General features: G+C 44.7%; 2 protein-coding genes and 1 non-coding gene across 4 annotated transcripts; 2 read left to right on the plus strand and 1 right to left on the minus strand.

The window, feature by feature from the left end:
• Positions 1-5,330: 5,330 nt before the first annotated feature.
• TMEM167B (transmembrane protein 167B) lies at positions 5,331-14,428 on the plus strand. 2 transcript variants are annotated; one of them, XM_002751170.6, is made up of 3 exons: positions 5,331-5,454; positions 7,463-7,594; positions 9,497-14,428. In XM_002751170.6, exons 1-3 carry the CDS (start codon positions 5,445-5,447, stop codon positions 9,577-9,579), a joined length of 225 nt encoding a protein of 74 aa, XP_002751216.1. In that variant the 5' UTR covers positions 5,331-5,444; the 3' UTR covers positions 9,580-14,428. The 2 variants fall into 2 exon arrangements, with proteins under 2 accessions (XP_002751216.1, XP_017830479.3); XM_017974990.5 differs by having other exon boundaries at positions 7,463-7,655; positions 9,497-14,423.
• CCDC160 (coiled-coil domain containing 160) lies at positions 10,490-11,879 on the minus strand. The gene is given in 2 exon segments (XM_009001823.5): positions 10,490-11,499; positions 11,502-11,879. Coding segments are annotated over 2 exon segments (978 nt in total). The 5' UTR covers positions 11,683-11,879; the 3' UTR covers positions 10,490-10,702.
• Positions 14,429-18,246: 3,818 nt separating the features above from the next.
• Positions 18,247-18,665, plus strand: LOC118143544 (small Cajal body-specific RNA 2). Its single transcript, XR_004727738.1, has one exon.
• Positions 18,666-20,515: the final 1,850 nt, after the last annotated feature.

Raw genomic sequence — 20,515 nt, forward strand, 5'->3', positions numbered from 1 at the left:
AGTTCGAGACCAGCCTGGCCAACATGGTGAAACCCTGTCTCTACTAAAAATACAAAAAATTAGCTGGGCTTTGTGGTACGCACCTGTAATCCTAGCTACTTGGGAGGCTGATGCAGGAGAATCATTTGAACCCATGAGGTGGAGGTTGCAGTGAACCGAGATCATGCCACTGCACTCCAGCCAGGGCGACAGAGTGAAAGTCCATCAAAGAAAGAAAGAAAGAAAGAAAGAAAGAAAGAAAGAAAGAAAGGAGGGAGGGAGGGAGGGAGGGAGGGAGGGAGGGAGGGAGGGAGGGAGGGAAGGAAGGAAGGAGGAAAGAAAGAAAGAAAGGAGCTAAAATTTCACAGAAAACTGAACTTTTTTTTTTTAAGACTTAGTCTGGGCTGGAGTGCAGTGGCGCCATCTCGGCTCACTGCAACCTCTGCCTCCTGGGTTCAAGTGATCCAGCTGCCTCAGCCTCCCAAGTAGCTGGGATAACAGGTGCGCACCACCACACCCACCTAATATTTGTATTTTTAGTAGAGACAGGGTTTCACCATGTTGGCTGGGATGGTCTTGATCTCTTGACCTCCTGATCTGCCTGCCTCAGCCTCCCAAAGTGCTGGGATTACAGGCGTGAACCACTGTGCCCATCCAACTTCTTTTATTAGAATATAAAAGCCTTGATAAAACTAATTTTGAAATAACCTGGTGAGATTCACCCTAACTTTTGGAGGGAGAAAGAAGAAATAAATTTAAAAGTAGGAGAAAAAAAGTAGGTGAGACAGACATGGAAAATGAAGAAAGAGAAGAGTAAATTTTGAGTGGAGTAAAAAAAATAACTGTTTAATCAGAATAAGATATTGTGCCCTTTAAAAATTGCAATTTGCCATTGATCACTCCTCCTACTTTTTCAGCTTTTATTTCATTCTTAATTTTTTTTTTTTTTTTTGAGACAGTGTTGCTCTGTCACCCAAGCTGGAGTACAATGGCACGTCTCGGCTCAGTGTAACTTCCACCACTTAGGTTCAAGTGATTTTCCTGTGTCAGCCTCCTGAGTAGCTGGGACTATAGGCACATGCTACGACTCCAGGCTAATTTTTGTATTTTTAGTAGAGACACGGTTTCACCACGTTGCCAGACAGGTCTCCAGTGACTGACTCAAGTGATCCACCTGACTTGGTCTCCCAGAGTGCCGGGATTACAGGGGTTACAGGCATGAGCCACCATGCCCAGACTTTAACTTTTATTCTTTTTTTTTTTTGAGAGGGAGTCTCACTCTGTTAGTGCATTGGTGCAGTCTTAGTTCACTGCAACCTCCACCTCCCAGGCTCAAGCGATTCTCCTGCCTCAGTCTCCCGAGTAGCTGGGACTGCAGGTGCACGCCACCATACCTGGCTAATTTTTGTTTTTAGTGGAGATGGGTGGGATTTCACTATGTTGGCCAGGTTGGTCTTGAACTCCTGATCTCAGTTGATCTGCCCACCTTGGTCTGCTGTGTTTACAGGCATGAGCCACAATGCCTGGATTTAACTTTTATTCTTTTTTTTTGAGATGGAGTCTTGCTCTGCCACCCAGGCTGGAGTGCAGTGGTGTGATCTTAGCTGCAGCCTCCACCTCTTGGGTTCCAGTGATTCTCTTGCCTCAGCCTCCCAAGTAGCTGGGATTACAGGTGCACACCATCATGCCCGGCTAATTTTTGTATTTTCAGTAGAGACAGGGTTTCACCATGTTGGCCAGAGTAGTCTCGAACTCCTGACCTCAAGTGATCCACCCATTTCAGCCTCCCACAGTGCTGGGATTACAGGCAAGAGCCACTGCGCCCTGTTTAACTTTTATTCTTAACCTCTGAGAGTGACAGAAGAGGAAAGACTTATCTTTCAGAGCAAAACAAAAATTGGAGAGGTTTTCATCTAGATTTAAAAAATGGTGAGAAAAAATTATCTCTAAAAAGTGAGTGCTATGAGCAAAAATAAGAAAGCAAAGACTGTAAGTGAAGAATATAGTCATTTTTTCTTTTTTTTTTTTTGAGACGGAGTATCGCTCTTGTTACCCAGGCTGGAGTGCAATGGCACAATCTCAGCTCACCGCAACCTCCTGGGTTCAAGCAATTCTCCTGCCTCAGCCTCCCGAGTAGCTGGGACAAAGGCGTGCACCACCATGCCCAGCTAATTTTTGTATTTTTAGTAGAGACGGGGTTTCACCTTTTTGACCAGGATGGTCTCGATCTCTTGACCTCGTGATCCACCCACCTCGGCCTCCCAAAGTGCTGGGATTATAGGCGTGAGCCACCGCGCCCGGCCTTGAACATAGTCTTTTTATAGACAAAGCTTAAAGTCCATATAGGGAACAATGGAAAATACTATTGGAAGGCCTTGAATAGCAGGCTAAGGACTTAAGCATTAGTCAGTAGGTAAGTGGTTGCCGTCAATGGAAACAGCAGTTGTGGTATGGAGGAAAATTTTCTAGTCCAGATTTCAGAAGGCTGCAATTGTTGTGCCAGTGTGATACTTGGCAGTCCTTGCCCTAAACCTCGGTTTATTTCTAAAACAGGGGTAATGAGGCAGTTGTGAGGGTTAAATGAGATCACATGACAAGATGTATTTGCTTTGAAAATGTCAAAATGTTATAAAAATGAAAGTTTTCATTGTTGTGAGGATGTAATTAAAGAAGACTGATATAAAACCACTAAGGTGATGGCTGTAGGATTAAAAAGGGGGATTTTTTTTTTTTTTTTTTTTTTTTTGAGACAGAGCTTCACTCTTGTTGCTCAGGCTGGAGTGCAATGGCACAATTTCAGCTCACCACAACCTCTGCTCCTGGGTTCAAGCGATTCTCCTGCCTCAGCCTCTCGAGTAGCTAGGATTACAGGCATGCGCCACCACGCCTGGCTAATTTTGTATCTTCAGTAGAAAAGGGTTTCATCATGTTGGTCAGACTGGTCTAGAACTTCCGACATCAGGTGATCCACCCACCTTGCCCTCCCAAAGTGCTGGGATTACAGGCATGAGCCACCAGGTCTGGCCTATATTAAATAATACATATTCATTATTTATATATAAATTATATATAAACTTATTTCCCTCTAACTTCCCAGTTTTTATCTAGCTTCGGTGCAGGGATTGAATATTCAATTGCTAGCAATGATGCTAGTGCTGCTGGTTTTTGTTTGTTTGTTTTTGAGACAGAGTCTCGCTCTGTTGCCCAGGCTGGAGTGCAGTATGGTAGAATCTCTGCCTGCTGCAACTTCCATCTCCTGGGTTCAAGTGATCCTCATGCCTCAGCCTCCTGAGTAGTAGGGATTATAGACACCTGCTACCATGCCTAATTTTTGTATTTTATTTATGTATTTATGCATTTATTTATTTGAGACAAAATCTCGCTCTCTCACCATTTATTTATTGAGACAAAATCTCACTGTCACCCAGGCTTGAGTGCAGTGGCGTGATCTTGGCTCATTGCAACCTCTGTGTCCGGGTTCAAGTGATTCTCCTGCCTCAGCCCCAGGAGTAGCATGTGCCACCATGTCTGGCTAATTGTTTATATTTTTAGTAGAGACAGGGTTTTATTGTGTTAGCCAGGATGGTCTTGATCTCCTGACCTCATGATCTGCCCGCCTTGGCCCCCCAAAGTGCTGAGATTACAGGCGTGAGTCACCGCACCAGGTGCAATGGGGCCATCTCGGCTCACCAAAACCTCAGCCTCCTGGGTTCAAGCGATTCCCCTGCCTCAGCCTCCGGAGTAGATGGGATCACAGGCATGCACCACCATGCCAGACTAATTTTGTATTTTTAGTATAGAAGGGGGTTTCTTTATGTTGGTCAGGCTGGTCTCGAACTCCTGACCTCACGTGATCTGCCTGCCTCAGCCTCCCAAAGAGCTGGGATTACAGGTGTTAGCCACTGAGCCCGGCCTGTATTTTTTTTTTTTTTAAGTAGAAATGGGGTTTCACCATGTTGGCTACGGCTGGTCTTGAACTTCTGACCTCCGGAGCTCCGCCTACCTTGGCCTCCCAAAGTGCTGGGATTACAGGCGTGAGTCACTGCGCTGGGCCTGCTGCTGCTGTTTTAGACAATGGTTGCTGAAGGGTTCGGAGACCGAAACAATAGGGCTTTTGCTGTTTTGTTTTTGAGTGGTTCTGAGCTGTTCTTTTAGGCAGTGGGATTTGTCTGTGTGTGAATGTGCACACACACACGCACGCGCGCACACACACACACACACATATATAATCTGAGTGGATGCCTGGCCTTGTCCTAGGTTTTGTCCCGTACATATTCCATCTGGTTCTCCCCCCCCCCCCCCCCCCCCCCCGCATATATGTTTTCTCAAGACGTCTGTCCTGCACTAGACTTTTTTTTGGCTTGCCTTTCCACGCCAGCTTCCAGAGAGGATGCTTTGGCAGTTTTTCTTCTGGGTAACCAAGCAGGCTGCAGCCAGCAGATGGCACTGCAGCGGAGAGGAGCAGAGTCCCTTTAGGACCTTGACAAGCACGACGGACTAGTAACCTTATAATTTAACCCTCGCGTTAGCTTTGGGGAACTCGGTGTCGCACTTTTGCCTGGACTCTCATAAAGCGGGCTGAGTTGTGTGCAATTAAGGATTTCCGTATGCAAATCTGCATCTGTAGTTTTGTCTCCTCCATCCCACCTCCATCATTAGACTTACAGTGTCTTTTGTCACATTGTCAAAGTGTCCTCAGAGAGGCGCTGTCTAGATTTCACCGATTTCTGGTTAAAGTGGCTGAGGCGATCCCAGCATGAATTAAATGCAGGAGAATCGAGATTCTCCTGATAGTTTAAGGAAAAGAAAAATTCACACAGGCAAACGGCCAACCATTTGAATGTTTTCTGACGACGTGGTGCTTTAGGATCTGAAAAATGAGACTTGTTTTTGTTTCAAAGTTCCTCATTTCATTTGGAACGTTCAGACGCTGTCTGACTACATAGATTTCCCTTCGGAGCAAGGAAGAGCAGCGCAAGAGCCGTCTCCGAGGCCGCAGGTGCGGCTTCTTCACCCCCAGTGCTGGAGTTCTCTCAAGTGGAAGCCCCGGACGATGAAAGTGGGCTGCTGCTTACACAGCAACAGCAGCCACGGCGCAAAATAAACTACAAAATGACAACCCTTTACCTTTTCAAACACACTGACACAGACCAATTAGGTTACGCCCCAGCACTAACACCGCAGGGGCACGCAGGAAAGATTTAGTTACCATGGCCACGCAAGAAGCCTCCGAGACAGCGTTCTTCTTACCCAACGTAAGCACGCAGGTTCCCTAGCTCGGTAATCGGCTAGCCATTCCCGATAGCTTTCGGCGTTCGCCTGTCGGACCTTGCGCCTGCGTACTACGGCTCCTTCTTGTCGCCTCGGCCCGGATCGGGAAGTGTCAAGCGGGCCCCGGGTTCCCCCGCCTTCGCCCCTATCACCGCTGAACCCGGACCCCGTACCCAGGTCCAGGGCCAGCCGCCATGACGAACGGTGAGAACTGATGCTCTGAGCGGAGGGTGGGAGTGAAGGACGAAGAGAAAACTTGGCGGGCGGGGCCGGGACTGACGTGGCCGTTCTCCCCGCCCCCTCACAGCCCGGCCCCCCCGTGGCCCCTCGACGCCCCTAACTTCTGTACCCCTACACTCCCCCGCGGGTTCCCCCTTCCCATATTCATCCAGAAACCCCAGTGCCGCTCATTCACATACCGAGTTATCCATCCCTAGCCTTTGCTTTCCCTTTTCTTTTTCTTAGTTCCTTCTGGCTCTTGGAGAGGTCAGTCCCAGCGGAACCACTGCTATTTAGACCCAGGAAAGACAGAGGCCCCTCCTCCCAGCCCCCTACGTTCTTATACTTTCGGACCGTAGTTTTGTTGAGAGGGCCAAGAAATCACATAAATATCAAGTCCCACACTTTTGGGGGTGCTGGTGAATGTAGACTGCCCAAAAAGTCCTTGTTATGGAAAAATGCCGGAAAGATTTTTGATTTTAAAGTCCTGGCGGGGTGATCCCACATGGAAACCCTGACTAGAGTTTCAAGGAGTCGATTTAGACACTGCTTCTTCTAAATGATGAGGCTGTTGCCAGCCTGTTTATCTGACCTACTTTTCCAGGCCTCTTCAAACACTTTATAGCTATGAATTCTGAATTCCAGAGGAGGACAGGAAGGAGAGCCTTCTGGATCTTTAGAGTCAACCTCATAGGAAAGGGAAAGAGAAAGCCTTGTCGGCATTAGGATGATTGGAGGGGGTCCGGGAAGCATTTCTCAAAAGTACTTTGTCCATAGACCTGGTACTGAATACTCGAATTTCACCTCCTTGTGAATTTTGGCATTGTCTGCAAAAACATATGAGAGATAAAGAGTAGCCCATAAAGGTGTATTTCCTCAGAATACCTTAGTGTATGTATTAATTTACTGGACCCTTTCTTAGTGACATCTAGCTCTGAGACAGTTTTACTGGAGGAAGAGAGGTAGACAGTGTGGTCTAGAACTGGCAGACACTGGTTATGTATAATATTCATTTGGAGCATCCTGGGAAGTCAGAGGTCTCAGGATACTAGGCACAGTAAGAAAAGGGACATTACCCAGAGGAAGACAGAATCTGAACCAGGAAGTAAGACAGCAGTTTGACACAGTAATTGCTGAATAAATTTTAGTCATTTTTCCCCGCTTTTGTGGTCCAATATCTTCTCGTTTTTTGCAATTAGGTGATTCATTGTGCTTATCTGTACACAAAATAAGCTTGGTTTACATATTTAAGAAAGGGCCAAGAATTTAAAGCTTTCTACTATGTTGAAGCCTTAGATACTTTTTATTTTAGAAAAATCTGTTATTATTCTGGTAGGAATTTGGAGAGTATCATGCATAAAGTGTAAGGTAAGTATAGGAAAATTGTAGTCATGTGGATTCTTACTCTTGCAATTTCCACTAAGCTTTACTTTTTGCCTTAACATATTCTTCACTAACAGATGTAGATCTGACAGATTTGGCTACATATCTAGCTCTCCTTTATCATATGAGTGATTTATAACAAGAACATGTTAAATTCTCTGTGCTGAATCTTTAAGGATTCATATGTCTCACTTTATTGCCAACACTAGTCATTCCTGGGATGCTAATTTCTCCCCAGGATTTCTACTTCTTGAAAGGTGAGGGGAGGGAGCAGTGACATTTTAGTAAAGGGGTTGTAAAAAAAATTTTTTTTTTAGTTGGGGTCTCACTGTGTTGCCCAGGCTAAAGAGCAGTGGCATGATCATAGTTCACTGCAGCCTCGAACTCTTGGGGTCAGTCGATCCTCCTTCCTCTTAGAGCAATTTTTGGGAACAGTAAAATAATCTTGTTAGTCCCAGGATGTTGGCTCCCTCTTGTCAAATGTTGGTTACTGCCTGTTGAGGTTATTATTTTGTTATTATGTCAGACACTATCTTAGAGTTCTCAGGCAGGATCACAGGTCCCAAGCTAGATCAGTACCTAAGGTTTTCTGTTCTTCTTTATTTAACAGTGTACTCCTTGGATGGGATTCTGGTGTTTGGTTTGCTCTTTGTTTGCACCTGTGCCTACTTCAAGAAAGTACCTCGTCTCAAAACCTGGCTGCTATCAGAGAAGAAGGGTGTTTGGGGTGTGTTTTACAAAGGTGAGGCCATGTCTGAACAGGGAAAGGAGACTGCCATCTCTGGACATTGTGGAGCTACAAAGTGGGGGGTACAGTGAGCTGAGATTGTATTTGGTTTCATTTTTAGAAAAAAAAATCCCTCAGATTGGGTCTGAGAGTCTATAAAATTAATCTTTCTCCAAAGTTGAGGGAAGAGGTAAATGTTAAAATTTGCCAGGTGTGGCGGCTCATGCCTATAATCCCAGCACTTTGGGAGGCCGAGGCAGGAGGATTGCTTGAATCCAGGAGTTATACATCAGTCTGGGCAACATAGTGAGACCCCATTTCTACAAAATATACAAAAATTAGCCAGGTATGGTGGCACGTGCCTGTAGTCCCAGCTACTCAGGAGGCTGAGGTGGGAGGATTGCTTGAGCCTAGGAGGTTGAGGTTGCAATGAGCCATGGTGGAGCCACTGTGCTCCAGCCTGGGAGACAGGGTGAGACCCTGTCTCAAAAAAAAAATTGTTATTTAAAAACGTAATTGTCTATTTTAGCATCCAGATGACTTTTGTATTCTCCATGCAGTAAAAGCGTACACATTAAACCATTTTAGGCTGGGGTGGAATTCCTCCCTTCAGTGGGAAAATGATTTTCCTATTGAAAATTTTTTTGGCCGGGCGTGGTGGCTCAAGCCTGTAATCCCAGCACTTTGGGAGGCCGAGGCGGGTGGATAACGAGGTCAAGAGATCGAGACCATCCTGGTCAACATGGTGAAACCCTATCTCTACTAAAAATACAAAAAATTAGCTGGGCATGGTGGTGCGTGCCTGTAATCCCAGCTACTCAGGAGGCTGAGGCAGGAGAATTGCTTGAACCCAGGAGGCGGAGGTTGCAGTGAGCCAAGATCGTGCCATTGCACTCCAGCCTGGGTAACAAGAGCGAAACTCCGTCTCAAAAAAAAAGAAAAGAAAATTTTTTTGATTTTCTGTAAAGGGTTCATTGGAGTTGGAGTTTCTTTTAAGGCTTGATTCAATTAACTCAGATACCTTTTTTACTTTTTATTTGAGGCACATTCATTTGGAATCCTACCTACCTAAATATTTTTTTTGGAAAAGGACAAAATGTAAATAAACAGTATATTCACCTAGACCCTAAAGCATAAGGATAGCATTTAAAAACATCCCAGAGGCCAGGCACACTGGGTCATGCCTGTAATCCCAGCACTTTGGGAGGCTGAGGGGGGTAGATCATGAGGTCAGGAGTTCAAGACCAGCCTGGCCAAGATGGTGAAACCACATTTCTACCAAAAATACAAAAATTAGCTGGGTGTGGTTGCAGGTGCCTGTAATCCCAGCTACTTGGGAGGCTGAGGCTGGGAAAATCGCTTGAACCCAGGTGGCAGAGGTTGCAGTGAGCTAAGATCACATCACTGCATTCCAGCCTGGACAACAGAGTGAGACTCTGTATCAAAAAAAAAAAGAAAGAAAAAGAAAATTAGCCAGGTGTGGTGGTGGGCATCTATAATCCCAGCTACTTGGGAGGCTAAGGGAGGAGAATTGCTTGAACCCAGGCAGCAGAGGTTGCAGTGAGCTGAGATCATGCCACTGCGCTCCAGCCTGGGCAACAGAGTGAACTCCGTCTCAAAAAAATAATAATAATAATAATTAGCCCGGTGTGGTGTTGGGTGCCCGTAAGCCCAGCTACTCGGGAGGCTGACACAAAATCGCTTGAACTCAGGAGGTGGAGATTGCAGTGAGCCTAGATTGCACCATGTATTCCAACCAGGGCGACAGAGTCTCAAAAAATAAAATAAAAACATCCCAGGTCCTTGAGAGCCTTGATATATCTGTCTGTGACTAGAGACTTCAAAATATCACCTTGAAAGTAAGGACTTCAGTGAAGGGCAGGTGTGATTTCATCTCTCTTTACTTTTGCCTGCTAGCTGCTGTGATTGGAACCAGGCTGCATGCTGCTGTGGCAATTGCTTGTGTTGTAATGGCCTTTTACGTCCTGTTTATAAAATGAATTCCGAAGTATCCAAGTCATCAACTGCCAACCAAGGGGACGGGGATGAAGAAGCTGGAGGCCTGGACCCAGTGTAGGAGAGTTCAGCTGAAGTCATCAGTCCCCAGGATGACACCACATCGTCTCCCCCTGCTACATGTGGGAGAAACTCCTCATGGTCCTGAATGTTATTTATGCTTCAGGGAACTACAGAAAGCCAACTTCCTTTGATCTGTGTGTAAATCAGTCCTTGGCAGAGTGCATATAATGTTCAGAAAAATTACACCCCTCAGTGATAAGATTACATACCTCCTTCGTAAAAACCTGTCACCCCGTTTTGTTCTTCAGCTCCTCATCAGGATCTTTTCAAACTGAGGCTCATTAGGGAAGGAACTAGGCTGTGTTCAGATCTTTTTTGAAGAGAGAGAATTTTCAAGACTTCTTTTCACTGTTTGATTTGGATCTGGCAAACTGGGGAGGGGATGCTGGGTGGGAAACAGTTACACAATGCCAAGAAATTCTTTGGCTTTGGAGATTTGTCTTTCATGTACCCATCTGGGAACATAAAAGAGGCATGGTGCTCATTGCAAAAAGGGAACAGATGAAGTAGCTGTGTTATGTGCTCGTAGCTTGAGAGTTTTGCCAATAGAATCTGGGCCTACATAAAATGTGGGAATTATCTGTATGATGAGACCAGAAAGCAGTGGCTTAGACAAGAAAAACTTTTTCTGTTCACCAATATCCTCAAATGGAGACTTCAGTTGATCAAATGGTATATGAAAAATGAATCAACTGTTGCTATTTCATAAAGCCTTTTTATATTTTCTAAATTACTTAGTGCTAAATACTCTTATTCAGTTTTTTTTTTATGCTTATACACATAAACAAGATTTTTATTGTTAACGTCAATGAGCAGATGGAACAATATTCACGTGCCAAGGACATATTGCTTACAAGATCACAAAACGGCTGTTGATTTGTATTCATAAATGATTTGGTGAATCACTATGTGTTTTTGAGTGAATGTATATACTGTGATTCACCAAAAATGAAAATTACATTTTACTACATATATTTTAAGTAGTACATGAAGAAAGTACAGTTTGGCTCAATGACTTGCCTAATGAAAGGATTTTTTTAAGTTTTAAAAAAAATGCCCAGTAAAGTGGTTATGGATACTTGATATTGACATCCAGGCAAGCTGTTTTGTAAGCAAGTCCAAGGCTCTGTCATTTATTGCTCGTAGGCGCTTCTCAGCTCTCAGTTCATACTTGAGGTCGGTGAGTTGTCTATGGATCTTTGCCATTTCTAATTCACGATTAAATTGCATTTCTTCTTTTAGGAGCACATATCCAAACTCGGTTTGATGCTTTAACTTTTTAAGGGTTTCTTTCAAATCTCTATTTTCCCTACTTAAGTCACATATGAGCTCTGTGGCTCGCTGGAGCTGTTCAGTTAAGTTCTTTGCATTTGTTGCTTTCTCAGACCGGTCATTTCTTAAAGTTTGAAGTTCATAGTCGCTTTTTGAACCACATTTGTGTCTTTCTTCAAAGTTCACAGGTTTTCTGAATACCTCTTTTTTGGAGTACAAAAGTTCTTTTTCAACATTTTCTAATTTATTTTCTGGTTTTCTACATTTTGTTTCAAGTTCTTCTAGTTCTTCATTCAAAAAACACATGCAGTGTTTTGGAGGCATTCTTTCAATAAACTTATTCTTAACGTGTTGTCGCAGTAATTGTAAGTCATACTTCCTGCAGCTCTCTGTATCTTCCGTGCTGTTACGGCTTTCTTCCGTTGTCACATCGAACTGAGATGATTCGTAGGAAGATGAATTTGTGACTCTGTCATTCCTTGAAATGTTTACCTTACTCTCTCCTATATCTGGTTTTTGTTCTATTTCGTTTAGTTGGAAAATGTATCCTTTCGTAGTAAATTTATTTTTTCCTGACACTTTGTGCTGGACAAATGATATATTTCTTCCATTCCGTTTCCGTTGCCTCTTGTCATTTCTTCAGAGGAAGAGTCGCAATAAGAAGTTCCTTCTAGAACATCCTGTGCACTAGATAAAGGAGTAAATATTTTCTCTTTCCAGTAGTTTCTTGTACTAATATTTTCATTGGGCATCTCTTCCAATATTTGTAAATTCCTCGTGACATATTTTCAATGTATTTAGCTTTGTCTTGTACTCCACAGTGGTAATGGTAAGTCTTAACACAGGCTGTTATTTCACATCCAATAGTAGCACCAGGCTGACTGCAAAGTGTACATTTCATTCTTTTTCCTCGCTTAATCTCCTGAAGTACAGTTTTAATATCAAAGTCTCCAAATCCTGCTCTTGATGTTGTTGTGAGCTGGACTGTGCCAGAAGAAAACAACATGCACTTATAATGGGCAGCTGCCTTCTTGGCATTAAATATATGCAGCTTTCCTCGTGCTTCATTTTCCTCCTCCCCAACATGGCAAAATCCACATTTAGGCCTGGTGTCACTAGGGCTGCTTCTGTGTGGAGACCTATCTCTATAGGAACTACTTTCCATTTCATCTGTTCCGTGGGAGGATGTGGACCTGGTATCTTCTGACAGCCCTTTAAAATTAGTTTTTCTTGGCTTTCCTTTGCGACTTTTCTTTTTACTTTTAGGTGATGAGGGCTCCAGTTCATGTTCATTAAAACCTTCCTCTAAATCAGCTGCTTCAGAGTTATGTGCAGTTTTCTTGTGTTTTCGGCAATAGACCACGTAAATTCCTTGTGAAGGTTTCTCTCCTATTTGAGCTTTATCATGCAATGCACAGTGGTAGTGGTATGTCCTGTGACATGTTTTCACATCACAACCAATTGTTGCTCCAGGACAACGGCACAAAGAACACATCAGCGTCGTGCCTCTTTTAATTTCCTTTTGGACATCTTCAATAGAAAATCCACCAAGACTTTCATTATCAGAGTGTGATGATACCAAAGCAGATGAAAAGAGCATACACTTATGGTGCGCTGCCACCTTCTGGTTTTCAGATATTAGTAACTGTCCACATTCCTTGTCTCTATTTGACTTACAAAAGCCACATTTGCGCTGTCTTGTAGGCCCTTTTTTCTGTTCAACTGAGCTTGACATGATTTTTAAATTGGCTTTAGAATGCCACTTTAAGCCTCAAGAAATGCCGCAGGGCCCAGAGACGTAAGGCAGGAGAGAAGCGCCAATGAGGGTAAAGAGAAAGAAGTCGATCTCGGTTCTCCGACAGTGCCTGAGAGCGGGGCTCTGTCGCCGGAGGTTGTTTCCTTTCATTCGAGGAGACTCTTATTCAGTTTTAAATGCCCTGACTTGGGAAAAAGAACTATTGAAGAAATAATTGTTTAATATATTTGCAGTTGGGGTAGAAGAAATAAGTCTAGTATATTGACTTATCTACTAGTAAATCCATCTAGTATGAGAACTTGTGATGTTAGATTGTGGTTTTGTCTTACAAAAGGCAGCAGACTTATTTTGTGTTTAAGTCTGAGTTGTTATGGCAATTTTTAGTTGATTACTTATTTTTCTTATCCAGCTCTTAATTTTCTTCATAGTGCATTGCTCTTTAGTTGTCTCTGGAAATTCTATTTACTATAAGGACATGAGAAATTCAAATAAGAGAAGTTGCTGATATTCATCAGTGTATTTGGACAGTTCATAGGATCCACAAATAAAGTGACGGTGTTTCCTCAAGTAAAAGAAAACTGAGCTTTGCAGTTGGTATCAAAGGACTTTGCCCTGTAGTTAGTAACTCCTGAGCAGACCGTTTTAGATGGCTCAGCATTTGATGGGAAGGCTGCTCCATTCCCTCCTTGTATCTGCAGAAGGATCAGCTGTTGGATGTCTAGAACTTCTCTATTTAAAAAAGAATAGGTCTAAGGTTAAATTATAAGCATAGACATGGGTCTTCCAGTTGAATTGTCCATTACCATAAAACTTTATGGTGGACAATTTAGCTGTGGTTGATTCCTGTGTGGCAGCAAATTGTCTTCTGTCTGCTTACTCCAAAAGAATAAAAGCTGCTAGGAAGTTAAGATTTTGAAATATGCAGTTTAATGCTTTGAGAGTTTCTAGAAATACCAAGTAAACACTACATGTCTAATCATCTCAGAGTTGTGGCTGTTATCTCTTCAGGAATTGGTCCACAGGGTAAATTTCAACAACTCATATGTTTCCGTTGTCATTTCTGAGGATCTTTGGCATGAGAGAAAGGAAATCTAGTGGAACAGGAAAGAGTTACACCTTGTGGGTGTGAGTTTGGGACCTGTTGGACAAAGGGAAAATCCCTCCCTGGAAACAGGTTCAGCATGTTTTGCACTTGTTATTTTGTAGCTTTAATGATTTTGTTTTCTAATAGGGCTAATGTCTCTAAGCTTGGTGTTTAGAGCTGCTTCATATTTTAAACTAGTTCCATTCCACAGTTCTAGTTCAAACCAGTTTTTATAGCCTCCTGGGTGGGTCATCTTGACCTAAACTCTTGTGTTGTTACATTTTGAGATGTTTTCATTACCAGAATGTACCAAAAAGTGCACAAGGTGAAGGTAATTTACAGCAAAAAACAAATACACAGCTTGTTTCATTTCTTGACTTTCCCTGAGCAGATAAGCAGAAACTTGTTTAACTCATTACTTTGGTTGATGTGTCTTATATATTTTTGACTAAAAGTTATAGGAAGTTATTCCTTTGGGGGAATCTTTTACAGGTGGAAAAATGGGGATAGCAGTATTGCCTCAGATTCAACCTGGCATCACTAAAAACCCTGTATGCCAGGGTGGAATGAAGTCAACTCCTTTTTATAGTTGAAATACAATTTTGTATTCACGATTGTGTGCACAAATCCTTGAAAATAAACTTTTTTCCCCCTACAATCCTTGCCCATTTTATTTGTCACATGTTGAATTTAATGAAGGTTGTTCAGTACTCCCCTGGGTTCAGTTCATAGCCTACTTTTTTAGTTCACATTAGTAAATACCATCATTCCCGTTACCCCATTGTGAGAGGCATTGAATGTATTATATAGTTAAGAATCTAGGCTGGGCGCAGTGGCTCACGCCTATAATCCCAGCACTTTGGGAGGCTGAGGCGGGTGGATAACGAGGTCAAGAGATCTAGACCATCCTGGTCAACAAGGTGAAACCCCGTCTCTACTAAAAATACAAAAATTAGCTGGGCATGGTGGTGCGTGCCTGTAATCCCAGCTACTCGGGAGGCTGAGGCAGGAGAATTGCTTGAAGCCAGGAGGTGGAGGTTGCGGTGAGCCGAGATCATGCCATTGCACTCCAGTCTGGGTAACAACAGCGAAACTCTATCTTAAAAAAAAAAAAAATCTATGATGGCCTAGCTTTCTCCCTTAGGGCAACTGAGATCTATACCTAGAGATAGCTATAACTATATATATATAGTTATATATAATATGCTGATATATATATAACTGTATGTAGTAAGTTTTCATATATATATGAACAAAATATATATGTGAATGAATAAGATTTGAGGTATATTGAATAAGGTAGAGAGCACCCCCAATACATTTCAGCTGCTACTGCTATTCAAATACAATTATCGGGCTGGGCGCGGTGGCTCAGGCCTATAATCCCAGCACTTTGGGAGGCTGAGGCGGGTGGATCACGAGGTCGAGATCAAGACCATCCTGGTCAACAAGGTGAAACCCCGTCTCTACTAAAAATACAAAAATTAGCTGGGCATGGTGGTGCGCGCCTGTAGTCCCAGCTACTCGGGAGGCTGAGGCAGGAGAATTGCTTGAACCCAGGAGGTGGAGGTTGCGGTGAGCCAAGATTGTGCCATTGCACTCCAGTCTGGGTAACAACAACGAAACTCCGTCTCAAAATAAAATAAAATAATCATCTGCTCTAAACAGTCATAAAATCTTCATTCAAATGAAGTTTTACAAGTTAACCAGTCGGGGCACCTAGAAAATCCTTGAGCCAGGCTGAGTGCGATGGTTCAGGTCTTTAATCCCAGCACGAGCCAGGCTGAGTGCGATGGTTCAGGTCTTTAATCCCAGCATGGTGGGAGCCGAAGTGGGTGGACCACTTGAAGTTAGGAGTTTGAGACCAGCCTGGCCAACATGGTGAAATTCCATCTCTACTAAAAGTACAAAAATTAACCTGGCAAGATTGCACGACTGCACCCCAGCCTAGGCAGCAGAGTGAGACTCCGTCTCAAAAAAAAAAAAAGACTGGATGTGGTGGCTCATGCCTGTAATCCCAGCACTTTGGGAGGCTGAAGCAGGCAGATCACGAGGTCAGGAGTTTGAGACCAGCCTGGCCAACAGAGTGAAACCCCGTCTCTACTAAAAATACAAAAATTAGCCAGGTATAGTGGCACATGTCTGTAATTCCAGCTACTTGGGAGGATGAGGCAGGAGAATGGCTTGAACCTGTGAAGCAGAGGTTGCAGTGAGTTGAGACCACATAATTGTACTGCAGCCTGGGTGACAGAATGAGACTTCATCTCAGAAAAAAATTAAAATCCTTGAGCCAGTGGGATTCTGGCACATACCATGGGTACTTTCCCCTTATTTGTTTATTCTAAGTGCCTGGTGAGACTGGCACAACTACAAATTATAACTTAAATAATTTTCTACTAATCTCCAAAATTCTTGGGATTTCTACCCCCCAACACCCATTTCATTGAAAAAGGAAAAGGAATTGAGCCATTAAAATTGTGCTTTGTAATGTGAGGGAGCTAATTATATAATCGCTGCTATTTTACACTACTCTTTCTGGAACTTGAAAGTCAAGATAATGTTTTAACAGATGTGACGGTAAATGAAGGCTCAGAAATCTGACTGCCACAGCATTGCGCTCTTGGCAGCCTTAGGGTTCTCGAGTGGGGGCAGGGATATGCCTTCCTACCTTTACCCAATTCATACATATCTAATGCTTACATTTAAATACCATATTCCAGCTGTGTGTGGTGGCTTAAGTCTGTAATCCCAGCACTTTGGGAAGCCAAGGCAAAAGGATCGCTTGAGCCCAGGAGTTCAAGACCAGACTGGGCAACTTGGTGAGACCTCTGTCTCTACAAAAAACATTTTTTTAAGTAACCAGGTGTGGGGTGGATGTGGTGATTTATGTCTGTAATCCCAGCATTTTGGGAGGCATGTAGATCATGAGGTCAGGAGATTGAGACCATCGGCTAACACAGGGAAACCCCACCTCTACTAAAAATACAAAAAAATTAGCTCGGCATGGTGGCACATGCCTGTAATCCTAGCTACTTGGGAGGAAGGCAAGAGGATCGTTTGAACACTGCAGGTGGAAGCTGTAGTGAGCTGAGATGGCGCCACTGCACTCCAGCCTGGGCGACAGAGCGAGACTCCGTTTCAAAAAAAAAAAAAAAAAAGTAGCAGCCAGGTGTGATCTGTGGTCCCAGCAACTTGGGAGGCTGAGGTGGGAGGATCAACTGAGCCCAGTAGGTTGAGGCTGCAGTAAGCCGTGATTGTACCACTACACTCCAGCATGGGCGACAGAGCAAGACCCTGTCTGAAATAAATAAACAAATAAGTAAATACATACATACATACGTACTGTATTCCTCACCTTTCCCTTTTGTAAAATGTTTGCCTTCTCCCGAGGGAGAAGGGGCTACTGGGGAAGCCGATGCTTCCTATGGTAATGACCAGGCATTGCTGTCTTCATGGAACAAAAGTCACTCACCTGCCGGGAGTGGTAACTCATGCCTGTAATCTCAGCACTTTGGGAGGCCGAGGCAGGTGGATCATGAGGTCAGACGTTGGAGACCAGTCTGGCCAACATGGCAAAACCCCATCTCTACAAAAAATACAAAAATTAGCTGGGTGCGGTGGTGGGCGCCTGTAATCCCAGCTACTTGGGATGCTGAGACAGGAGAATCGCTTGAACTTCGGAGGCAGAGGTTGCAGTGAGCCGAGATCGCGCCACTCCGATGCACTCCAGCCTGAGCAACAGAGCGAGACTCCGTCTCTAAAAAAAAAAAAAAAATCACTCACCTATAAATATCCTGAAGTAATATTTTAAAATTTAAGGCCGGCCCGGTCGCTCACGTTTGTAATCCCTCCACTTTGGGAGGCCAAGGCAGGCAGATCACCTGAGGTCAGGAGTTCGAGACCAGCCCTGACCAACACGGTGAAACCACATCTCTACTAAAAATACAAAAATTAGCTGGGCGTGGTGGCAGGCGCCTGTAATCCAAGCTACTCGGGAAGCTGAGGCAGGAGAATCGCTTGAACCCGGGAGGCGAAAAAGAAATTTAAGACAAAATAAAGTTAAGATCACAGAAAAACCAAAGATATTTGTATAAATGTGTAGCTATAAAAAGGTCAAAAGGCCAGGCGTGATGGCGCTCGCCTGTGGTCCCAGCTACTCAGGAGGCTGAGGTGGAAGGATCATTTGAGCCGGAAGCAGAGAGCCGCGATCACGCCACTGCGCTCCAGCCTGGCCGACACCGCGAGAATGCGTCTCCAAAAAAAAAAAACAAAAAAAACCAACCACGATTCTGGATGGTACCGCCTTTTCCTGGGACGTAGGTTCTCCTCCGAGCCACGAGAGGGCAGCAACGCGCGCACTCTGAGAAACAGCCTGTTCCTCCGGACTCGTCCGGCTATGCTCGGTGGTTCCTCCCAGAATCCTCCAAGGCGCCAGAGGGGGCGGAGGGTTTAAAAGCCGGGGAACGGACTTCCGCTGCTTTAGGGAGGGAGAGCGGCCTGGGTTCTGCGTGGTGTGTGGACTTGCGGTGTCGCGTGCGAGGGGCGTGTGAGCCTAGTGTGAGTGGACGCGCGAGTGTGTGATCGTGCGTGCGTGGAACGTGTTAGGTGAGTGCGTGAGCCCGCTCCTGAACCCTTCCCTCCGCCTACACCTTGATCTTATTTGATCGGGTTGTGACCCCAGCCCCGCCGGGCCTACCCGAAATGAAAAGCTCTCCTCCTGCGAAGCCCCTTCTCGGGGCGCTGTGCAGCGAGGCCCCTAGGCGGCGGCAACGCTGCGGTCCCCGGGGTCCCGGAGTTGGCTCTGCGGGGCCCAGCGCTCAGAAGTGATGAATTGATCAGATAGACGAGGCCGGGCTTGTCCCGGGCCACTGATTATCGAGGCGATTCTGATCTGGGCACGGCCACCCGGCTGCCTGTGGCGTAGGGGCGAGCACGTGAACGGCTGGTTAGGGCGGGGCGCTGAGCGCGGTGGCCGAGGAGCTGGAAAGTCTCGGAGGCCTTGTTCGCCTCTGATTTACTTTCCTCCCACCTTCCCTTCCCTCCCTCCCTCCTTTCTTGCTCTGCGCTACCACTTTCGGCTAATTTTTGTATTTTTTGGTAGAGACAGGGTTTTACCATGTTTCCCAGGCTGGTCTCAAACTCCTAACCTCAAGTGATCCGCCCACTTCGACCTCCCAAAGTACTGGAATTAAAGGCAGCTACTGTGCCCGACCCCTTTTTTAATCTGTGTTTTTTTTTCCTTTTCTCTTTCCTTCCTCCTTTTTTTCTTTCTCTCTCTTTCCTCTTTCTTATTTTTTTGAAAGAGTCGCCCTCTCTTTCGCAGACTGGAGTGCAGTGGCGCAGTCATAGTTCACTGCAGTCCACATCTCCCAGGCTCAAGCGATTCTCCCACCTCAGCCAGCCCTGGGACTATCAGTGCATGCCACCACACTGGCCACTTTTCTGTTTTTCTTTAGCCTTGGCTTGACATTTTTTGTATGCTACCAACACTTGTGTCCCCAGGGCTAATGGCACAGTACAGCATCTGCTACTAAGGGATACACACACACACACACACACACACACACACACACACACACACTGTCTAGTATATCTGTATACAGATTCCAAGGACCGTTCTGGAATATACTGAATTAGAATTATCAGGGCGGTCTAGGAATCTATGTTTTCAAAAGCGTGAATTTTTTTGATGTTTAATATCCCAACCTTCATGAATGTGATTATCCAGGTAGTCACCCCTCTGCCACCTTGAGCCACTCTAAATATATAGCCACTTGGCAGTAGATACGTGAAGATTGGAGGTCTGGGTGGAAGGAGACTCAATAGTTTGGTTTAAGAACCCTCCACCTGAGTGCTTGAAAGAAGCCCTTACATATCTGAATTACTCAACAGTTACTTACATTGTCAAACTTAATTAGAAATGGGAATTTATTGCATGATATGCTATTCTTTTTTTCCTTTTTGTTTTTATTTTGCCTTTTTAGCCAGTCTATTGTTTTAATTCTTTTTTTTTTTTTAAGATGGAGTTTTGCTCTTGTTGCCAGTCTGGAGTGCAGTGGCGATCTAGGCTCACTGCAACCTCCCTTTCCTGTGTTCCAGTGATTCTCCTGCCTCAGCCTGGCAAGGAGCTGGGATTACAGGCTCCCGCTAGCACACCCGGCTAATTTTTTGTATTTTTAGTAGAGATGGGGTTCACCATGTTGGCCAGACTGGTCTCAAACTCCTGACCTCAGTTGATCCACCCACCTTGGCCTCCCAAAGCATTGGGATTGCAGGTGTGAGCCACTGCGCCTGGCTTGTTATAATTCTTAAATTCTTTTTTTTTTTTCTTGGAGTCTTTTCACTCTTGTTCTCCAGGCTGGAGTGCAATGGCGTAATCTTGGCTCACTGCAACCTCCGCCTCCTGGGTTCAGGCAATTCTCCTCCCTCTGCCTCTTGAGTAGCTTGGATTACAGGCACGCGCCACCGTGCCCAGCTAATTTTTTTGTATTTTTAGTAGAGACGGGGTTTCACCATGTTGACCAGGATGGTCTCGATCTCTTGAGGCGTGAGCCACTGATGGGCCGGGCGCGGTGGCTCAAGCCTGTAATCCCAGCACTTTGGGAGGCCGAGGCGGGTGGGACATGAGGTCAAGAGGTCGAGACCATCCTGGTCAACATGGTGAAACCCCGTCTCTACTAAAAATACAAAAAATTAGCTGGGCACGGTGGCACGTGCCTGTAATCCCAGCTACTCAGGAGGCTGA

The sequence above is a fragment of the Callithrix jacchus genome, chromosome 7, assembly GCF_049354715.1.
Source record: "Callithrix jacchus isolate 240 chromosome 7, calJac240_pri, whole genome shotgun sequence".
NCBI lineage: Eukaryota > Metazoa > Chordata > Mammalia > Primates > Cebidae > Callithrix > Callithrix jacchus.